General features: G+C 37.9%; 1 protein-coding gene across 2 annotated transcripts; it reads left to right on the plus strand.

Annotated features, from left to right (window-relative positions):
* The first annotated feature begins 399 nt into the window (after positions 1 to 399).
* LOC139943191 (rab11 family-interacting protein 2-like) lies at positions 400 to 21,339 on the plus strand. Of its 2 annotated transcripts, none has more exons than XM_071940007.1 (10): positions 400 to 509; positions 2,045 to 2,192; positions 3,399 to 3,543; positions 4,855 to 4,983; positions 6,880 to 7,064; positions 8,621 to 8,748; positions 9,238 to 9,408; positions 11,256 to 11,622; positions 13,025 to 13,188; positions 17,465 to 21,339. In XM_071940007.1, the coding sequence occupies exons 2-10, from the start codon at positions 2,153 to 2,155 to the stop codon at positions 17,615 to 17,617; spliced, it is 1,482 nt and encodes a 493-aa protein (XP_071796108.1). In that variant the 5' UTR covers positions 400 to 509; positions 2,045 to 2,152; the 3' UTR covers positions 17,618 to 21,339. The 2 variants fall into 2 exon arrangements, with proteins under 2 accessions (XP_071796108.1, XP_071796110.1); XM_071940009.1 differs by having other exon boundaries at positions 8,624 to 8,748.
* Positions 21,340 to 22,154: the final 815 nt, after the last annotated feature.

Consider the following 22,154-nt stretch of genomic DNA (forward strand, 5'->3'; position numbering starts at 1 on the left):
TTTCTTTGAAGGGGTGGGCCTAAAGAGGCTACCTGCAGCAGCAGGTAAAGCCACTATTGTTTACAGACGATATGACCAGTGACATCACATGTTTACAGAGCCACAGAGACTGGACTTCCTACACAGCCTCTTATTATGGAGATTGCTGAAAGGGGGCACATCTCAAAACTGGTCCATAACTCTTGGATTTATGGGGAAATTATGACACAACGATTTAAACTTTCCCATCGGACCAGATTGCCTGCCAGAATACCTAATACCAGAAATTCACATGGTATATACTAAAAAATAATAATTAATTATGATAGAAATCATTGTGGAGGGAGTCTCGCGCCCTGACTCACCACAAGTGAGTGGTGGAATAAAAATGTTTAGTGCGCCCTCTCTCGACATAGTGGTGAAAGCCTGACCTTTCACAGTGTTTTTTTTTTTTGTATGAGAAACAACACACACTGCCCACACCAACAGCCCAGCGAGATCGAAGACCAACAGCTTAGCAAACTGAAGAGGTAAATCTGATACAATTATTATGTGTCGTTTTCTGTTAATGGTAGTCAGGTAGTTGTAGTTTTTCATGGGATGGACCACAGATTGACAATGAATGAATTGAGATTTCATCCAATCCAATCCAAGACCAAGGCCAAAGTTTGTCTCCTGCCGGATAAATACGGACGGTCGCACTCCTCATACACTATCCACTAACCGACAGCTCACGACCCCTCCCTAGCCCCACTTGTGTGGCGAAGGATAGCTGAATCCTTAGCCACACGTCCACATCATTTCCTCATGCAGCTAAAAAATAAAAAAATTCTGGCGCCTTATCTACGAGCCACCCGGCAGTATAAACCGGCTGATCGTGTTCACCTAACTCTAGTCTTTAGCTTGCTTGTGTGTATTGAATGAAAAGGGGAAAAAATAAAAAATTTAAAAGAAAATTTTAACGATAACTTTGCTACCTTTCACCGACTCTAATTTCGCGCAGCCATCTTGGACAATGGCGTCATCGGCCTGCCGAGCTGTGGGCCCGTGAGGGCACGAATACAAATCACAGCTGTTTTATGTGAATAAGCTTGGGTTCTTTTCGTGAACTACGTAGCACGTGCGCGTAAAAAGTACACAAGCTTAAAAGTTCGAGTACATGAGCTTGTGCGCCCAACACGCAAAGCCAGCTGGTCTTAAACAGCTCTAGCTGTATCTTTATCAGCTGTTTAAACACCACCGCGTGACACGCTCTCAACCAATAGGAGTAGCGAAACTGTCTGGGGTATTTATGAATACACTTTAACAGATCATTTGTACATAGTCAAGTCAACCGTTAAAGGCAGTGGACACTATTGGTAATTACTCAAAATATTTATTAGCATAAAACCTTACTTGGTAACGAGTAATGGGGAGAGGTTGATAGTATAAAACACTGTGAGAAATGGCTCCCTCTGAAGTAACGTAGTTTTCGAGAAAGAAGTAATTTTCCACGAATTTGATTTCGAAACCTCAAAATTAGATGATGAGGTCTGGAAATCAACTTGCATCTGAAAGCACACAACTTCGTGTGACAAGGTTGTTTTTTCTTTCATTATTATCTCGCAACTTTGACGACCAGTTGAGCTCAAATTTTTCACAGGTTTGTTATTTTATGCATATGTTGAGATACACCAGGTGCGAAGACTGGTTTTGACAATTACCAATAGTGTCCGCTGTCTTTAAAATGCACAAGAGTCATATGCACCTAAACCACTTACAAACTTCTAAAAAAATTGTATTTTTAATTGTAAAAGAGTGTTTTTTTACCCCGAGTTTAGTAACGAACGGAAATACCCGCCTTGTTGTCTTTAGGAAAATAGAACGCTCCGGAGATCAGTTTTAACCATAGAACTCGAAGCAGTCAATATTTGTTTACTATCAACAGCTCCCCATTCCTCGTAACCAAGTATATTTTTATGCTAATAATTATTTTGACCAATAGTGTCCACTACCTTTAAATGCAGTACTACTTAATACTTGTATTCTTTAAACAAAATTATAGAATTGTTTTGTTTCTTTCCAGCATAATCAAAGCAGAATGGATGCCCCCCATACTCACATGAGTATTTGACGACGAAGACTTTTTTTCAAAACTAAATTCCCTGCTGCACGTTTCACCTTGTCTTCAATTATGTCATCAGAGGAAAGGGAACAAATTTGTCGCCTTGTTGGTAAGTAACCAAACAGGAACAAAACTTGCTGAATCTGACCGCCACTTCTTAATTTGGAAATGTACTGTAAAATTGTCATGACATTGTTTTACTCATTTCTTGTAAACTTTAACGCCTCAGCATCTAATTTTGTAAGGTTCAGTTTCTACTATCATTATCTTCAAACTATGTAAGTTTAAAGGCAGTGGACACTATTGGTAACAAGTAATGGGGAGAGGTTGATAGTATAAAACTTTGAGAATTGGCTCCCTCTGAAGTAACATAGTTTTCGAGAAAGAGGTAATTTGATTTTGAGACCTCAGATTTAGAATTTAAGGTTTTGAAATCAAGCATCTGAAAGCACACAACTTCGTGTGACAAGGGTGTTTTTTCTTTCATTATTATCTCGCAACTTCAACGAACGATTGAGCTCAAATTTTCACAGGTTTGTTATTATATGCATCATGTTTAGATACACTAACTGTGAAGGCTAGTCTTTGACAATTACCAATAGTGTCCACTGTCCAGTGTCTTTGATGTAAATCTTTGGACATTGTGTTTTGTGTTACAAAAACTACCCCAATCCTTTAGTATAGAAAGGTTTGCGGTAAAACCATGTAATGACTATCTCTAATAATAATAATAATAAGACATTTGTAATGAGTTGGGGTGGTTCTGAAAAGAACTGTTGATTTCAACTCGATGATTTGATTGACTTCTGGAGAAAACGGTTTTTTATAGAACCACCCCAGCTCATTGGAGATAGTCATTACACAACCTTGTTCCCAGGGGTGATAGATCTCACAGCGCCATTTTTTTCCCAGCATGCCTTGCTCGATAACCCCTGGAAGTGTAACTCGAAAATATCCAAATATGAAGGATATTACAATTAGTCCTGTGGTTGATCCGTTCTGTGTACGGCGTTAGTCGCGCACACGCTGGATGCGCTGTGTGTAATAAAAGTCATAAACTTGTCTTGGCGTTCAGTGGTGCGTGACAAAAAACGTGAATACGTACATCTTTATACGCACGCGTTTCGGCGCATTGAGCTTTTTGGAGACGCACAGCGTTTCATATTTTGCGCGTATATGATAGCCAATCAAAGACACGGATTGTGAGGTTGGTCATTACATGGTGTTACCGCAAACCTTTCCATATCGTATTTCCACCATGCAAAGTTTCAAATCTTACCAATCCTTTAATAACGACTAAATTCATATTTTTTAGTCCACCAGGCAAGACGGCTCAGGGACAAAGGTGCAGATGGTTCGTGCAGCAGCCCCTTCATAAAGATGACCAACGGCAGAGAGCGGTTCATCACATCGGTCGCTGACAAGTCTCCAAACCCAAAATGGAATGAAGATTGTGAATTGTAAGAGCTTTATAGCGGTCCTACTACTTGCCGTCAACACGCCGACTTGCCGTCAACTCACCTTCAACTCATTTTCGTGCCATCAACTCATTTTAAATATACATCAACAATTTATAAATGGCACATGGTAGTGTTAAGTCCGGGCTGAACTACATATTTCTTATGGTTTGTTAGTAAAACAAAAACAATTTTGTGTTGATAAATAAACAGTACCAATCATTGACATCTTGGGCCAAGACTAATCCATTATGGTATAATTACCATAACTAGTAAACACGCTTCACATGCTAGAATAATTTTCGTCTCACGGCGACAAACAGTTTTTTGTGTGACTTGTGTTAGTCATTTCTCAAAAACTACAGCACCTCAGCAAGTAATATTTTATATTTCTATGAGTTGACGGCACGAAAATGAGCAGGAAAGCGCCCCCAGCCCCCAGTGAAAAAAGCAAGATGTAAAGTTCTCACAATTATTATTATTATTATTAATAAAGGAACGTTACCGAATTGGTAAGAAACGAAAACCGTGAAGATCACAGATATACATTAAACTTACACGGTCTAATGATGATGATAGTTGAAAACATCCCTTGAAATATTTCTGTCTGAAATGTCATACTTGATGAGAAATAAATAATCTAACTTCGCGTTTGGAGTTTATCGCTCAGTGAGCGTATTATTCATTTTTATTTTGGCATCGATGCAATGCAAAATTTGTAATCGGTTTTTCACTATTCTCTCGTGACCCAGATAGCCGATTGATCTCAAACTTCTACAGGTTTTTCAGTTTATATATATATAATGGATTAAATAAAGTGCTTACACTGCCAGCAAATGTTTTGTTGGCAAAAACCAATTCAATAATGTTCCTTTTAAAGGCAGTGGACACTATTGGTAATTGTCAAAGACTAGCCTTCACAGTTGGTGTATCTCAACATACAACATAAGCATAAAATAACAAACTTGTGAAAATTTGAGCTCAATTAGTCATCGAATTTCTGAGATAATAATGAAAGAAGAAAACACCCTTGTCACACGAAGTTGTGTGCGTTTAGATGGTTGATTTCGAGACCTCAAGTTCTAAATATGAGGTCTCGAAATCACATTCGTGGAAAATTACGTCTTTCTCTAAAACTATGGCACTGTAGAGGGAGCTGTTTCTCACAATTCTTTATACTATCAACCTTTCCCCATAAGGTTTTATGCCAATAATTATTTTGAGTAATTACCAACAGTGTTCACTGCCTTTGTACAAACTTATAGTACAAACTTATTCAGTATGTTTTTTTTCCCACATTTTCTTTTTTTGCAGTAATATTACAAAAGGAAACCCAAGCGTGGAGCTCTTGGTTTGTCATCGAGGAAAGCTATTGGACGATTTCCTCGGCATGGTAACAATTCATCCAATGAGTGAGCAGGGAAAGCAATCCATCAGTAGGAAGTGAGTATGGCCCTATTTCGAAACCACGGCTTCAGCTTTTGATTCGGCTCAGGCTAGCTTGGCCCCGCGGTTGTTTTGACAATTTCGTTTGGTTTGCGTTAGTCTTGGTTCAAGACACTCCTGGATTTGTCACAACTGGACACCGTTAGTAATTGTCAAAGCCCAGTCTTCTCACTTGGTGTATCTCAACATTACACAAAATAACAAACCTATAAAAATTTTGAACTCAAATTGTCTGAAGTTGCAAGGTAATAATGGAAGGAAAAACACCCTTGTCACACGAAGTTGTGTTCTTTTCAGATATGCTTGATTTTGTGACCTCAAAATCAAATTCTGAGGTCTCAAAATCAAATTCAAATATTTTAGTGAAAAATTACTTCTTTCTCTAAAACTACATTACTTCAGAGGAAGCTGTTTCTCACAATGTTGTATTCCATGAACAGCTATTCATTGATCGTTAGCAAGTAATTTCGTCTGCTTACAGTGATTACCATTACACTGTTGTGTCCAGTGCCATTAAAGACAGTGTGGTTACTATTGGTAATTGTCAAAGACCAGTCTTCTCACTTGGTGTATCTCAACATACGCATGGAAATTTGAGCACAATCGGTCGTCGAATTTTCGAGACAATACATGTAATGAAAGAAAAAACACCCTTGTCACACAAAAGTGTGTGCTTTCTGAGACTTGATTTCGAGACCTTAAAGGTCTCGAAATCAAATTTGTGGAAAATTACTTCTTTCTCGAAGACTACACGTACGTCACTTCAGAGGGAGCTGTTTCTCACAATGTTTTATACCATCAACCTCTCCCCATTACTTGTCACCAAGAAAGGTTTTATGCTAATAATTATTTTGAGTAATTACCAATAGTGTCCACTGTCTTTAACTTACAAGGTTTGAAGATAATGATAGAAAGCTTCCCATTAAATATTACTTACTGAGGTGCTGTAGTTTTTGAGAAATGAGTAAAACAAAATAATTTTTGTCTCAGTGAGAGGAAAATTATTTTAGCATTTAAAAACGTATTAACCAGTTTTGATATTATAAACAATACACATCAATAATTGGTTCATACGAGACGAAAAGACATTTTCTCATTTCTCAAAAACTACAGCACCTCAGTAAGTAATAATTTAACATGTTTAAGGGAATCTTTCTACTATCATGATCTTCATGTGACAGGTGAAACCTGTATGGTTTTGTTTTCCCTGTTAATTTGATAAATTCCCTTTGATTTTAACAAAGAGGTAGTTCTCCATGGTTTTACTCTATTATTAATATATTTACTTCTTTGTCTTTCATGCTAGATTACATTTTACAGTATATTGCATCAGTGGGAATGTTCTTCTGTTCTTCAGCCAATCTTAATCTAAAATCATTGCACCCCATGGTCATTGTTTATTGGGACCTGGAACCACAAGTAGCACTAGTCTCATTTACATACCCCTTTGTATTGTTTGTTGTTTCATGTTTATTCATTAGCTTATAGTCATAGCCCCATCATCTTAATTGAGTTGTTCACAATGTAATTTTGCTGTATTTTGCTTACTCTTTTTAGCTTAATGTTTGTAAAACACTGTACAGCGTTTTGAGATTTTTTACGTAAGACGCTATATTAAAAATAAATTATTATTATTTTATTATTAAGACACCATTCTGTAAGGAGTTGTTTTTAAAGAGGAGTAAGTTTTGTACAGTGCTGGCTGCGCGCGGTTTCCACTGTTGGTAAATAAAACACATTATCTTCATCACAATTTTGTTTCCAGACTTGATAAAGAACTCCCTGTGTCACATTCAAACTGTGTATTTTTAATGTAAACCTCTGTGGACATTGTGTTTGTGTTAGAAAAAAGTACCAAGACCCTTTGACTAAAGTCTCTTGTTTTCTCTCAAGGTGGTACAAACTGCAGCACCGGCCAAACAAAACAAAGAAAGATGTCAAAGATCGCGGCGAGATAGATGTCTCAGTTGAAGTCCTCGATAATAACTTGGAATATCTTTGTTTGGATGATGTGTCTGAGGTCATAGGTCATTCAGTCAGGGCCAAGAGGTCATCGACATTGCCTGTCATGTCACCAGGTAATTGGCTTTTGAACATGCATCATTTATTTTAGTTTTAAAAAAGGGAAAAATGAGTGGTGACGAGTTCTTAAACGGCCGTTTGGAACTGGCAGAGTCGTCGTACGTGTAGTTTAAAACATTGTGAGAATCGGCTCCCTCTGAAGGAACATAGTTTTCGAGAAAGAAGAAATTTTCAATGGATTTGATTTCAAGACCTCAGAATTAGATTTTGAGGTGTCAAAATCAAGCATCTAAAAGTACACAACTTCGTGTGACAAGGGTGTTTTTTCTTTCATCTCGCAACTTCGACGACCAATTCAATTTAAATTTTCACAGGTTTGTTATTTTGTGCATGTTGAGATACACCAAGTGAGAAGATTGGTCTTTGACAATGGGAGACTTTTTGAAAGCTCTGCCACTAGAGGGCAGCAGACCTACCAGGTAAGGGTGCACAACTCCTATAGCAAACAATGGTAAATGCTAAAAATTCAAAAATACTCAACAAATATTTAGAAGTCTCTCAGCCTTTTGAAAATTAAATCAGATACATGTACATTGTCATCCAAATAAACTTCAGATTTCTTCTAAACCACGCAAAACACAAGGTATTTGCTGTCAGTGATTGTCCCTCATGCTTCTCCTATTCCTAAGTTGTTGACATTACCTGGTGAAGAGTGCCCTCTCTTGGTGATTGGCAGATAGTCTAAAGTTTCCCATTATCAAAGGTGTCCGGTGCCTTTAATGATATTAGCTGATGAGAGTGAAATGGGTGATTAAAAGAGATTTTGGTGAAAGGCACTGTACACGTTTGGTAATTGTCGAAGACCAGTTTTCTCACTTGGTGTATCCCAACATAAGCTTAAAATAACAAGCCTACATGTATGAAAATTTTGGCTCAATTATTCATTTAAAGCTGCGAGAAAATGATGAAACAAAAAACACCCTTGTTGAACGAATGTGTGTGTTTTCAGATTGGAATAAAAGACTTCTGGCTAGAAGTCTTTTAATTTCTCACTAAAATTTTTAGTGAGAAATTACCTCTTTCTCAAAAATCTACGCCACTTCAAAAGGAGCCGTTTCTCATAATATTTTGTACTATCAACATCTCTCCATTACTCGTTACCAAAAAAGTTTTTATGACAATATTTGTTTTGAGTAATTACCAAACTATACCTTTCCTTTAAAGCCATTGGACACTTGCGGAACAGAAAAAAAAGAAAAAGTTCACAGATTTACAAATAACTTACAGGGTTTACAGAAGGTAATGGTGAAAGACTTCTCTTGAAATATTATTCCATGAAATGCTTTACTTTTTGAGAAAACATTAAACAATATCAATTCTCTATAGCGAGAATTACGGATTTGTTGTTAACACATGTCATAACACGAAAGCGCAAAAACAAGGGTGGGTTTTCCCGTTATTTTTTCCCGACTCCGATGACCGATTGAGCCTAAATTTTCACAGGTTTGTTATTTTATATAGAAGTTGTGATACACGAAGTGTGGGCCTTGGACAATACTGTTTACGGAAAGTGTATAATGGCCTTAAGGAGAAATTTTTGTTTGCCACTCAGGAGGTATGAGAAGTAAATTGACGATGTCTCGCATTAAAAATTACATTGCACCCCACCGAGACGGAGGTCCACCGTCAGACTTTATGGTACCGGAGAGAGAGAAGTCCATCTCCAACGACAGTGGGAAGGTAACGATATCAATTATCATAAATTACCCAAACAGGAGGTCCTTGCCATTTGATTGGAGGATTGTCCGTCACGTGATGCCAAATATCATTACTATTGCATGTTGTTTTTGACAACCATCGCAACGTTTTTGACAAAAGGGGTAATTTCTCACTAAAATAGTTGAATTGAATTTGACACATCAGCTGAGTCTCGATTTCAAAACCATAAAGTTCCACATAAGAACTAGAGAGTCCACTGGCCTAGATACGTGGCTTGGTGTGTAGCCAATTTGTAAGTGGACAAAATAGCATCACTTAAAGGTAACATAAAACACACACCAACTGGTACTTTGTATCCAACGCGCGTACAACGTTCTTACAAAATGGCGCAAGTTTCTCATTGCGGTCCCGTTGCGTTTGTGCACGCAGCATCACCAGCGCACCCTCTAGTTCGTATAGTTAACTCTGTGCTCAAAACCTATAAATGAATTTAGCATTCTGTGTTTGCAGGCAACAGACTCCTTCACGTCGGACAGCCCTACCTCTGTCAGGAGAACGGCCTCCTTTAACGCTTCAGAGAACTTTGGTTCCGAAGAATCCATCGAGAGTACGGGGAAGAGCCGAAAGAAAGGATTGAGGAAAAAGATGAAGAATGCATTCGGTTCTTTGAAGCGAGAAAAGGTAAGAGTTTGGTTCCCTAGACCTTTATCTAAGCTTGGGCGATATCACGATATTATCGAATATCGCGATATTAATTTGGAAACGATTTCGATATTTTGGTTTTAATCAAAATATCGATGTATCGCGTGATAGGCAAGGAATGAGGTGCCGCATTCAGTTACTCTGCGCTTACGTCGAGCATATTTCACAGGTTAGCAGGGAATTTTGTCTTGTGTATGTGCGTACACCGTGTTTCTAGGCATTCTACGCTTACACAGCTAGCGCAGAAATTTTGCACTTGCACATTGGGGTTAATGGTGATTCTTAAGCGCAGAATTTGGTGGTAAGCAGAGCCATAAAATTGGGCCAAGGCCTGATACTTCATGGAGGCACTGAAGGTGATTGCCTTGATGCCCCTGGGCCCAATTTCATAGCGCTGCTTAACGGTAAGCAAATTTGTGTGCTTACTGTAGCAGAAAAAATGTGCTTGAGCCTTAGCGTATTTCACCGGTTAGCAGAAAATTGGGCGGCCAAATTGCGTGTTTACCGTGGATTTGCATTGTGACGTCATTTATTTTCGTGCGGTAAGCACCGGAAGGTTAGCATGGCTTTTCGTTTACTTACGGTTAGCAGCGCTATGAAGTGTAATTTGCACAGTAAGCACGAAGTCGGCCGCTAAGCAGCGCTATAAAATTGGGCCCAGTTCATTACCTTGGTGCCCGCCCTTGAAGTTCCCAGTAGAAGTTTTCAACATTCGCAAAGGTTGCCCTTACCAAGGAGAAAATGCCTTGGTGCCTTTGCCCTTTCAAAAACGAAGCACATGTGCCTGCAAAGCACTTGAAAGCAGTTACTATTTGTATCAATCATAAAAAATGTATTTAGTCGTAAATCTTAGATTTGCTCAAAGGCGCTGAGGCACCGAAGAAATAATGCTTGTTGGTGGGCCTCTTGAAATAAGTGGGCTTTCAAAGGTGACTTGAATATGTCGAAGGAAGTTGTGTCTCTGGTGTGATTTATAAGTTTATTCCAGAGTTTGGGTCCATATGTATAAACCGTATTCATAAATACCTAAGACAGTTTATCCATTCTGATTGGCCGAGAGGGCATCACGAGGGGTTGTTTGAACGGATGATATAACACCAGTAAAAAGTGTTAAAACATGGGCGTGACACGCGCGCTTGCACCTGTGCGTAAGACAGTTTCTTCATTCCTATTGGTCGAGAGCAACGGCTGAAACAAGTGTGCAACATCACGTGATATGCTTGTTTACCCGAGGGCCTTACGATTTCATAGCTGGAGGGGTGTTGTGTTGAAGTAAATCATTGAATAATTGTAATTTTTGCATTTGTTTTACCTTTTGACCAAAAAGTGTTGATGTTTTTTGACCGAACAGGTATTTATGAATGGGAATCAAAGTGTGTTGAATCAGTTTTCAGCTAGTGGTTTAAACCCGCCGAGGCCTGGTTCTTTATAATTTACCTCGACTTCGTCCCGGTAAAATTATCAAGTCCAGGCCTCGGCATGGGTTTAAACCACTAGTTGAAAACCTCTTCACCACACATTGATTCCCTTATTGAATAACCCCTTTTTGCTATGAAAAATCGTCATCTTGTAGGGCAAACGCGTACATCATCGAAACACGCAGCACGCAACATTCCAAGTTTGATTTCTACGCCACATGTAGCACGCACACGTGCACAGGCGCCATCTTGTAGGTCAGATATTTGAATGGTGACGTCATATTCAATACAGTCTATACCGAGAAGGCCCTATCAGCAAGAGTGATGTGACTTGTTCTGGTGACTACAAAGTGTATACAGTAGATTAACCTCCAAATCTGTTATCGATTTCCTGTTTTATTTATACAGACTCCACACAAAGACACATCAGACAGTCCGTACAGCAGTGCTTCAAGTCTGCCTACAGAAGACCCTCACCAGCAACTACCCTGTACCGACCCATCAGCCCAACGTTCGCCCTGTGATGAACCCTCACGCCCCCCGCCGCAACTACCTCAAGACGTGCCACGGCGGAACCGCATTGCGTCTACTTCAGACCTACATGCCACGCCCGTGGCAAGAGAGCCACGCCCTCTTTCTTACCCATTGAGGTCCATTTCGGAGGATCACATACCCCTGCAAGTCATGTTCTCACAGACAGACCCACAGAGGGCGGGGCATCATGGTGGAGGGGGCAGTCAGCAAGGGGCAGATTCAGGGCAATCCTCGACGGAAGGTAATCTATTTAATTTAATCCTTAAAGGCAATGGACACTTTTGGTATAACTGTTAGCATAAAAACTTACTTGGTATTGAGCAATGGAGAGCTGTTGGAAGTATAAAACATTGTGAGGAACTGCTCCCTCTGAAGTAACGTAGTTTTCCACGAATTGTATTTCGAGACCTCGGAATTAGATTTTGAGGTTCCAAAATCAAGTATCTGAAAGCACACACAGTTTGTCTCTGTGTTCTTTTTCTATGTTTTGGCCACAAAAACTCTGAAAGTATACATCCTTTCACTGAGTGGGTGTGTTTACATTGAAGTAATTGACCATTAAACTAATGGATGATCAGTTAATCTGCCCAGGGCAGTCAGCAGCACCACTGGTTTGTGCATGATCCATTCAAGCCCAACATTTGGAAAAGGAATTACATGGAGATAACAGGTGTGAGTTGCCTGACGAAAAGGATGTTTTTACTTTAGCCTCTTTTTTGATGTAGCTTTTCTGTTACATGTACATGTACATGTATGTGGACCATTTTCAAGTGAAGTTTTGAATAAGCCATTTGCGTGTTGGGTTTTAATATTGGGTGCGTTCGTTTAGCTTCACTGGGTCGACCCCGGTGTGTGGAGGGTTTTTTTCCAAGACAAACGTGTGCAGATAGTTACCCACGCTCGTCCTGGAAAAAAAAAACGCCACACACCGGGGTAGACCCAGGGGAGCTAAACGAATGCACCCATTGTCTGGTCGATGATGTGCTTTATCACAAGTCACCGCTTAAATTTGAAATGCCTGAGCCTCATTCACTAATAAATTACTTTTTACCCAACCTCACCACCCTTGATGTTGTCCTTTGTGTTTCCATCTTCTTGCTTGTGGTCAAGCCAGTCCCTTCCTTTCACCCCCCCTTTTTGTCCCCCTATTCATTGTTTACCCCCTGCTTTTTTATGTATGCTTTCTAACCCCATTCATGTATTTCCACTTCACTGCTTATGTTTCACTTAGTTACCTGTTCATGGTTGTTGTGTTGTCATTTAGCCTTCGAGAAAGACTCTGCTAGGGTCGAAACGTCAGGCCATTAACTATTTTTTGCATTTTTAAATTTGAATTCTTCAGACTATCGAGACAATTGCTCATCTGGAGGTTGCTAAACAGAAGCTTGCCCTGAACCATTTCAGATACAGTAGCAACTGTCTCTACAGTCTGAGTAGTTCAAGTTTAAGGGCGGTACATTGTGACTAAAGCAAGTCATTGTACTAGACATTATTCAAATCTTACTCGCAAATGGCTGACTTATTAATTTTAGTTTTTACCCATACACCGATGTGTGTTAGCACTGTATACTCAGTACTTTCCAGAATGCTTGGGCTAAAAACCCAAATTAAAATGCCTGATTTGTTACATTTTTTGTTTTCAGATATAAAAATGCGACACTCGTTCAGAAGTGGTCTACCCTCACTTCGTAAAAGCAATGTCTGCGTAACCTTTGACCCCTCTGCTGTGGGCGGCTACGGAACGAGAGAGGACGCAGGTGAACAGCAGAAGCCGTTACCATCTCAGTATATGAACATGACAAAAGAGGTAATAATAATAACAATAAAAGGTCACATACAAAAAAAATTGATCGTCCCCACCCGACCGTTCAAAACCCCCGACCCCATTTTTTGTTTTTTCTTTTTTTTAATCATGGAAAAACAACCTTTTCTAATATACAGGTTTGAAAAGAGTTTTAAAGTTCAGGTTTTTATACATGTTGGCAAAGCAAGAACAATTCTTCAAATATTTACTTGCAAAAACACACAAACCCTCTGTTTTATAGTGATTGTGATGATTTCTTTATTCTTGATTTCATATTTTGGCATGTCAACAACACTTCAAAAAACAAAAGAAACCTTCCTCCCTCTCCCATGCGCAAAATAAAAAGGACGATCAAAAAAAAATTTGTATGTGGCCTAATAATAATATAGGTTTTTACCCATAAACCGATACTGTGATACTGTGTTACTGTTAGCACTGTATGCTCAGTACTTCCCCGAGTCCTGTAAAAAGAATATCACAGACATGTTACTCGAGTGGGATTCGAACCCACGACCTTTGCAATTCTAGAGCAGTGTCTTACCAACTAGACTACCGAGGTTGCCAGGTAGCTAAAGGCAGCTCTCATCCTATGTTTGGGCAGTAGAATATAGCAAGACAGTTCTCTAAGAACAAACTCTACCTGGCAAGTAGACACACACATGGTGTTACCCGTCACTGCAAACCAAATATACAATAATAATAAACATTTACTTGTACATAGCGCCATCTATCTAGAAAATTAATCCGAGGCGCTGGAGAGAAAAAAAGAAACCAAAACAGAAAAAGTTGGGCAAAGAAAAGGATCTAAAAAGGGCATAATTAAAGTGACTTACATAGGAAACAAATAGGTCTTCAGTTGCAACTTAAAGCCATTATACACTTTCGGTAAACAGTATTTTCCAAGTCCCACACTTCGTGTATAACAACTTAAATATAAAATAACAAACCTGTGAAAATTTAGGCTCAATCGGTCTACGGAGTCGGGAGAAAATAACACAAAAACCCAATCTTGTGTCCGCACGTTTCGCCGTGTCATGACATGTGTTTAAAATAAATCCGTAATTCTCGCTATCGAGAATTGATATTGTTTTAATGTTTTCTCAAAAAGTAAAGCATTTCATGGAATAACATTTCAAGAGAAGTCTTTAACCATTACCTTCTGTAAACCCTCTAAATTATTTGTAAATCTGTGAACTTTTCTTTTTTTTCTGTACCGAAAGTGTATAATGGCTTTAAATGTGTCTAACCCTCTACTGATACACCATTCAAAATTTACTAACGTGTACAACCCATCTAATTTAATAGATGTTAAATTTGCATCGGGGACAAAGAATATTAATTTTGTTTTGTTTTTTACCCATGTACGCCGATGTGTGTAGCACTGTATACTCAGTACTTTCCAGGGTCCTGTGAAAAAAAAATCACAGGCATTTTACTTGGGTGGGATTCGAACCCACGACCTTTGCAACTCCATCATTTTTGTACACACATGGCATGAGCATTTGAGCAGGGTTGATGATAAGCTGTACAACATGTACCACTCAAAACCATCTAGATGATTTTGAGCTGTGCATACACTGTACCTGTGTGCATTACCGTAGCCGAATGGTCTCAGATGGTCAGCAAGCTGTCTAACCAGGGGCCGATTTCACAAAGATCTAAGGTTGATCGTAACTGCAAACCAATCGTAGTTGCTTAGTAAAGTGTGATGTCACAATACAAGTCACTATGGTGATACTGAAAATTTGTCTTGCGATGAATTTTATTGCTTTGTGAAATTGGCCCACGGCATGTGAGACTTCCTCTTTTCAGCGATTTCCTCTCTTTTGGTTTTGACTTTCCTCTTTTTTTCTTCGCTTTCTGTGTACAAAAGTATAGGAATAGTATCTTTTCCTCTTGTTATCTTGTCCAGTTTTCTCTTTTCCTCTTTTTTTTCATGGATAGTTACTCACATGCCTGCTAACAAGTTCTGTAGTGTCTATGACACAGTGTATGGTAACCTCGTAGCCAAGGACAGTTTGGTCACCCCCACACCGCCTGGTATCACTCAGTCATGACAAAGTGGGATCCTTGATGCACCACTTTAAACAATCCTCATAGGATTCTGTACCAGCTGCACCATCATTCAAAACCATTTGGGGAACCAACTGTGTGCACAGCTATTATACCATTCAAAACCATTCACTTGAATGGTTTCAAATGGTGTACGTACATTGTGTATCAATATAATAGATGTTAAATTTGCATCGGGGATAAAGAATATTAATTTTTTTTTTTTTTTTACCCATACACCGATGTGTGTTAGCACTATATACTCAGTACTTTCCTGAGTCCTGTGAAAAAAAAGGGTCATGGGTTCGAATCCACCCGAGTAAAATGCCTGTGATATTTTTTTCACAGGATTCAGGGAAAGTACTGAAAAAAAATTAATATGGTGTATGTATCAACTTGTTACAAAAAGGCACCGATTGAAGCTGTGTGAATGCCTATTGGTAGAGTATTCCAGTGGGCTGGTGCTGCAGAAATGGCAGATGGAAAAGCCATATTACCGTAAGAGGTGTGTGTCCTTGGTGTCACAAGAAGACACTTGTTTGATGATCTCGTGGCTGAGCGGTTAAGAGCACCGGATTCAAGCTCTGCTGTTTGATCAGCATAGTGTGGGTTCGAATTCCGGTCGTGATACTTGCTACGTAAAATTGGGGAGGTAGTGCTTTCTGCTCTACCGGCCAGGCTTCGGACTGATGTTACCCAAGCCTACATGTACATCCGTACGGACTGTAAAAGGGGTAACCCTGTTTCAGCCCTAGGAGTAGGTGGCAATGGCCTCTGGACAAAAATAATTGTAGCCAACACCTTGAAGTGGCCTTCAGGCCTTGTGTGTCTGGCGACTTGCATAAAAAAAAAAAATTAAAACAAATATCTGGCTGCATTGAGGAATGTATTGTGAAACAAGTTCATTGAGATAGTCTGGTGCTGATCCATGAAGTACTTTCCATGTTAATTAAAAGTAATATTTTGAAATAGTATTGTAGCTATAAACCAATTTTAGTGGTGCAGGTTTCTCCACATGCGTTTTTTCTGGGAGCTGTGCTCAAACAAATTTCACATAAATAAACAAATGCACCTGTTCGAAAAGATAGTGCCCAAAACAAATTGTTCAGGGCCCAGGCAAAATCATCAGTGCCTGGATACCTCTCTCTTATCTTTCCTATGTCTTTAGTCTCCTAACAATAATTAGAGCAGGTTTTTTTATGTGCTTTTTTTAATCTTGACTTTTGCTAACCGAAAATGGTAGCAAATATCCAAGCAAAAGTACTCTATGAATAATTCATCAACTAAACAAGTTGTAAAAGGCCCTTGTGGCTTTGCCCTGTTTGGTCTCCCATTCCAGTCACTTGGGACCGTGGCTCTACAAAAGTGTCCAAGCCACGAAGGCCTTGACAAAAGGCTAGTGAGAACTCGACTCTCGGTCATGAATATGTATGAGGTACAGTAAAATGTAGTAGACTGTCTTGTAGGGCAGTCAACACCTTTAAGTCAAAAGACTAGTACCTTTTTGGGCTAGGACAGTAGTAATATAGATTATAACACACCTCTTGCTTTTTCTATCTATCTATCTATCTACCCGAGCGGGCACTAGTCTTTGAAAATAGTGCCCGGTTACAGCGCCCTCTCTTGACATGAACCTTGAACAGCACTACAAAACTTCCTTTCTTTTCCAGATTTCTGTTCTTATTTGACATTTAAGACCGAGCTGTGCTATAAAACACATATTGACTGGCGTAATCGTTAACTAGTGTACGTCTATTCCCCCTCGGGCCTGTGAGTGACCAGAACAGGGGCCTATTTCCTACAATGCAGGTCGCTCTTCTGGTCACTCAAAGTCCCTCGTGGGAATAGACGTATACTAGTTACCTCGTTGCCAGTCAAAATGTGTATACTAGTACCTTTTTGGGCTAGGGAAGTAGTAATGTACTTGTAGACTAGTACCCCTTGGCTATGGCAGTATAAATAAAGTACCTTTTGGGGCTAAGGCAGTAGTACATGTAAACTAGTACATCTTTGGGCTAGGGCAGTAGTAATATTGACTGGTACCTTATTGGGCTAGGTCAATAGTAACATAGACTAGTACCTCTTTGGGCTAGGGCAGTAGTAATACAGACTGCCTGTGTAGTAATCTTTTAGACTGCCATTGGCAATAATAGCATAGACTACAACTAAAGGCCAACAGTATGTACAAAAGAAATCAATTAAACATCATCATCTCTTAATATTTCAGGCTCTCATTCGGCGGCTCCTAGAGCAACTTCTACGAGATCGGCAAAGATACGTCCGAGAGCTGGAAGACTACACGGATAATCTTCTACTTAAAGTCATACTAGAGAGCCCCAGGCTGTTGGAGAGGGACTTTCACCCGATTAAAAAGTCTTAAAGGAACACAGTGCCTCGGATCGGTCGAGTTGGTCTTTGAAAAGCGTTTGTAACCGTTTGTTATGAAATGCATATGATTAGTAAGATATTTTAAAAGTAGAATATAATGATCCACATAAGTATCACTTACAATTTCGTGGTTTTCCTTTTACCTCGTCTACAAACATGGTCGGCAATTTATGGGAGTCAAATTTTTTACTTGACTCCCATAAACGGTTGACCGTGTTACATGTAGTTCGTAAAGTAAAAGGAAAACTACGCAATTTCGAGGCAAATGTGTGTGGATCATTGTATTCTACTTTTAAAACAACTTTCTGAACCATATGCACTTTATTACAAACGGTTACAAAGGCTTTTCAACTCGACGGATCCAATGCAACGTGTTCCTTTAAGGACAGGGTAGGTTATTCTTTGTAACTCACAATCACACTGTCTCCTGATCATGACAAGTATGACAATAAATAATGAATATTCATAAATACCTACGACAGTTTGTCCATTCTGACAGGTCGAGAGGGCATCATATGTGGGTGTTTGAACAGATGATATAACACCAGTAAAAAGTGTTGAAACATGGGCGTGACACGCGAGCTTGCACCTGTGCTTATAAGACAGATTCCTCTTTCCTATTGGTGGAGAGCAACGGCTGCAACGACGCGCACATCGATCTCCTTATAAGGAGTTGTTTACCCGAAGGCCTTACCATTTCATGGATGGTGTGTTGAAAGAAATCATTGAACAGTTATAATTTTTGCATTTATTTTACTGTTTGATAAAAAAGTGTTGATGTTTTTTTACCGAAAAGGTATTTATGAATGGTAATCAAAGTGTGTTGAATCGGTTTTCAACTAGTGGTTGAAACCCACCAAGGCCTGGTTTTTGATATTTTTACAGAGGCATCGGCAGGTTTAAAGCACTAGTTGAAAAACTCTTCACCACACACTGATTCCCTTTATATATGAGGGTTTTATGAGTGCAATGGCAATGGTGTGAATATGTTCATGAGTAGATGGAATGTTATATTCATCGAGAAGGAAACCATCTTTCAAAGAATGACTCAGTGCTACCACTATCTTTAATCTAACAGACAAAAGCCCGGTTCATACTTTCTGCAAAAGGAAATTTGGTGCAATTTTAATGTGAATTTGACGTCACAACTCTGTTTCCGCTGCTATATTCGTGAGAGAGTTGAGCACAACTCCACTGCTGCGATTTGCATTCGCATTCGCAGGAAGTATGAAATACGTTATTATACGTTTTTAGCTCTTTTAAATATTCCATTTTTTTTTTTTTTTTTTTTTTTTCTAGAAAAGTTTAGGATACACAAAGAGCTGAAGTTATTGATGTACATGTATTCACAATTTATAATTGATTAATTCAAAGTTATGTAAATGCAAAGTGTATTCTCATATTTTTATTGTGTGAGAGAAGGAAAGCATTATTTGCTTTTATTCAAGGAAAAGAATAGCTATGGGGGTCATTCGCAAAAGTAAAGTTAAAAAAAAAAAATATATAAAAAAAAAGATTTGACCCAAACAGTCAAATTATCTTTGGTGGCTCTTACTATAGTCAGTGTATACACTGAAAAACAAAGCAGACCTCAAATTGGCCAGATGTTTTAGACCAAAGGTTTCCAACATCAGTGGTTTTCAATGGCTTTTTCCGGGTAATAAAGATTTTCTTTCTACAGTTTTTGTCTTGGCCATTTTTTTTTAATTTTTTTTTTTACATTTATTTAATTTGTCCTTCATGTACTTGACTGATGTGAATAAGAATTTTGTTTTGAAAAAAAAATGTTTTTTGTTCAGTACTTTCTTTTGACCAACCCACCCACAGTTTTGAAGAAAAAATTTCTATAGTATTTTTAAAAATATTGACAAACTGAATGGCCCCTTAGGTTTGTAAGCAAACTATAGGGTGCGTTCAACTATGCTTCCCTGGGTCAACCCCGGTCTGCCCCGATCTGTTTGAATAGCTTTAATGTCATTCCAGGGGCTCACTCGGGTCAGCCCCAAGTGCCCTGCTTGTGAAGTGGGTCACTTGGGGCTGGCCCCTGGTGCATGACGTCACTACGAGAGGGCGAGTAATTGTTTGATTAGCTCTTGTCGGCCTCACCCGAGTGAGCACTGCGGGGGTCGACCAAGGGAAGCTTATCGAACGCGTCCATAGTTTAAAACGTACCATCAATGGAAGAAGGTGCATTACTGCTGCATGTTTGTAATTTATATGAGCTTCGTTATAAACGTATTTTGAATATTATTTACCAGTGTACCGTGTACAGATGTATGTACATTTAAAAAACAAAATTACTGTTGGTGCTTTATTTTTTGTTTATGCTTACAAAATGGAGTCTAAAATACGCTGGACACCTTTGTCGAAGACCAGTGTTCTCAATTGGTGTATCCCAGCAGATGCTAAAATTTTAAAATCTGTGAAAAATTTTACTCAGCTGGACATCGATGTTGCACAAGATTAATGAAAGAAAAACACGGCTGTTGCCAAATTTTTGTACTTTCTTATGCCTAATAAAATGCTTCATGTCTGAAGTCTTTTAACATTTGAGAGTTAAATTACCTCACTTTCTCTCAAAAACTACGTTACATCGGAGGGAGCTGTTTCTCTTAATGTTTCATATTATCAACAGCTCTCCATTCCAATCCACAACAATCCGTCAAGGAAATATTCAAGTCATTATACAGTAAAGTGGTAAAGGCAATAATATTTCAAATCTCCACCAAATTATTATTGCTGGTTTGATTGATTTTTTTTTTTTTTGCATCACTAAAATTAAATAACAGTAAGTACTAATCTCAGTTTTTCAAGCATTTTCATGCGGCTATCCTGGCTGCCATTTTCGATAGCAAAATGTACATAATGGAGTTGACTCCCAAAATGGCGGAAGTGATATATTCCCACTATAGACTGTATTGAGTATGACGTCACCGTTCAAATAATCTTCCTACAAGATAGCAGTTGCGAGCATGTACGTGTTTGTGTGCATGCTTGTGCCGAAGAATTCAAATGCGCACAGCATTCCCTTATAAGGAGTTGTTTACTCGAGGGGGGCGGAGGTTGTTACCATTTCATACACGTAGCTGGAGGGGTGTTGTGTAAAGAGAAATCTTTACACAATTATAACTTTTGCATTTATTTTACTGTTTGACCAAAAAGTGTTGATGTTTTTGACCGAAAAGGTATTTATAAATGGGAATCAAGTGTGTTGAATCGGTTTTCAACTAGTGGTTTAAACCTGCCGAGGCCTGGTTCTTTATAATTTACCTTGACTTTGTCTTGGTAAAATATCAAGAACCAGACCCTTGTTGGGATTAAACCACTAGTTGAAAACCTCTTCACCACACATTGATTCCCTTAGTGAATAATGAATGTATGCTTTGTTGTTGCTTTTAATTTATACACTGATATAATATAATTTAACATTGAATGTTGCTTAACAAATAACTGCCAAGAAAATAAAAGCAGGAAGCCAGTCACGAGTAGCACACATGATGTGCATTTTTTATCGAGATTCTCTTTCGGTAAGCAAAACATGTTTTGTGCTAAGCTATTTTAATTGTGCTAAGCTAGCTCCTTGAAGTTGGGCAATCAAAATTCATAAACCATCCACAAAAGGTATTTTGACTAGCTTTAGTTTAACTGCCCATAAATTTTGTTTACGTGTAAATGCACCTTTCTGTGCTCAAATATAACCTCTCTGTTTATTTTATCAACTTATTATTATTATTATTATTATTATTATTATTATTATTATTATTATTATTATTATTATTATTATTATTATTATTATTATTATTATTATTATTATTATTATTATTATTATTATTATTATTATTATTATTATTATTATTATTATTATTATTATTATTATTATTATTATTATTATTATTATTATTATTATTATTATTATTATTATTATTATTATTATTATTATTATGATTATGATTATTATTATGATTATGATTATGATTATGATTATGATTATGATTATGATTATGATTGATTATGATTGATTATGATTATGATTATGATTATGATTATGATTATGATTATGATTATGATTATGATTATGATTATGATTATGATTATGATTATGATTATGATTATGATTATGATTATGATTATGATTATGATTATGATTATGATTATGATTATGATTATGATTATGATTATGATTATGATTATGATTATGATTATGATTATGATTATGATTATGATTATGATTATGATTATGATTATGATTATGATTATGATTATGATTATGATTATGATTATGATTATGATTATGATTATGATTATGATTATGATTATGATTATGATTATGATTATGATTATGATTATGATTATGATTATGATTATGATTATGATTATGATTATGATTATGATTATGATTATGATTATGATTATGATTATGATTATGATTATGATTATGATATTTAACCACCTTTGTTTAAACCCAGACTCATGCTGGTGCATGTGCAATAATAAACATTTCTTGTGTTAACTTTTTACATGTATGGTGT

This window comes from Asterias amurensis, chromosome 10, assembly GCF_032118995.1.
Source record: "Asterias amurensis chromosome 10, ASM3211899v1".
Lineage (NCBI taxonomy): Eukaryota > Metazoa > Echinodermata > Asteroidea > Forcipulatida > Asteriidae > Asterias > Asterias amurensis.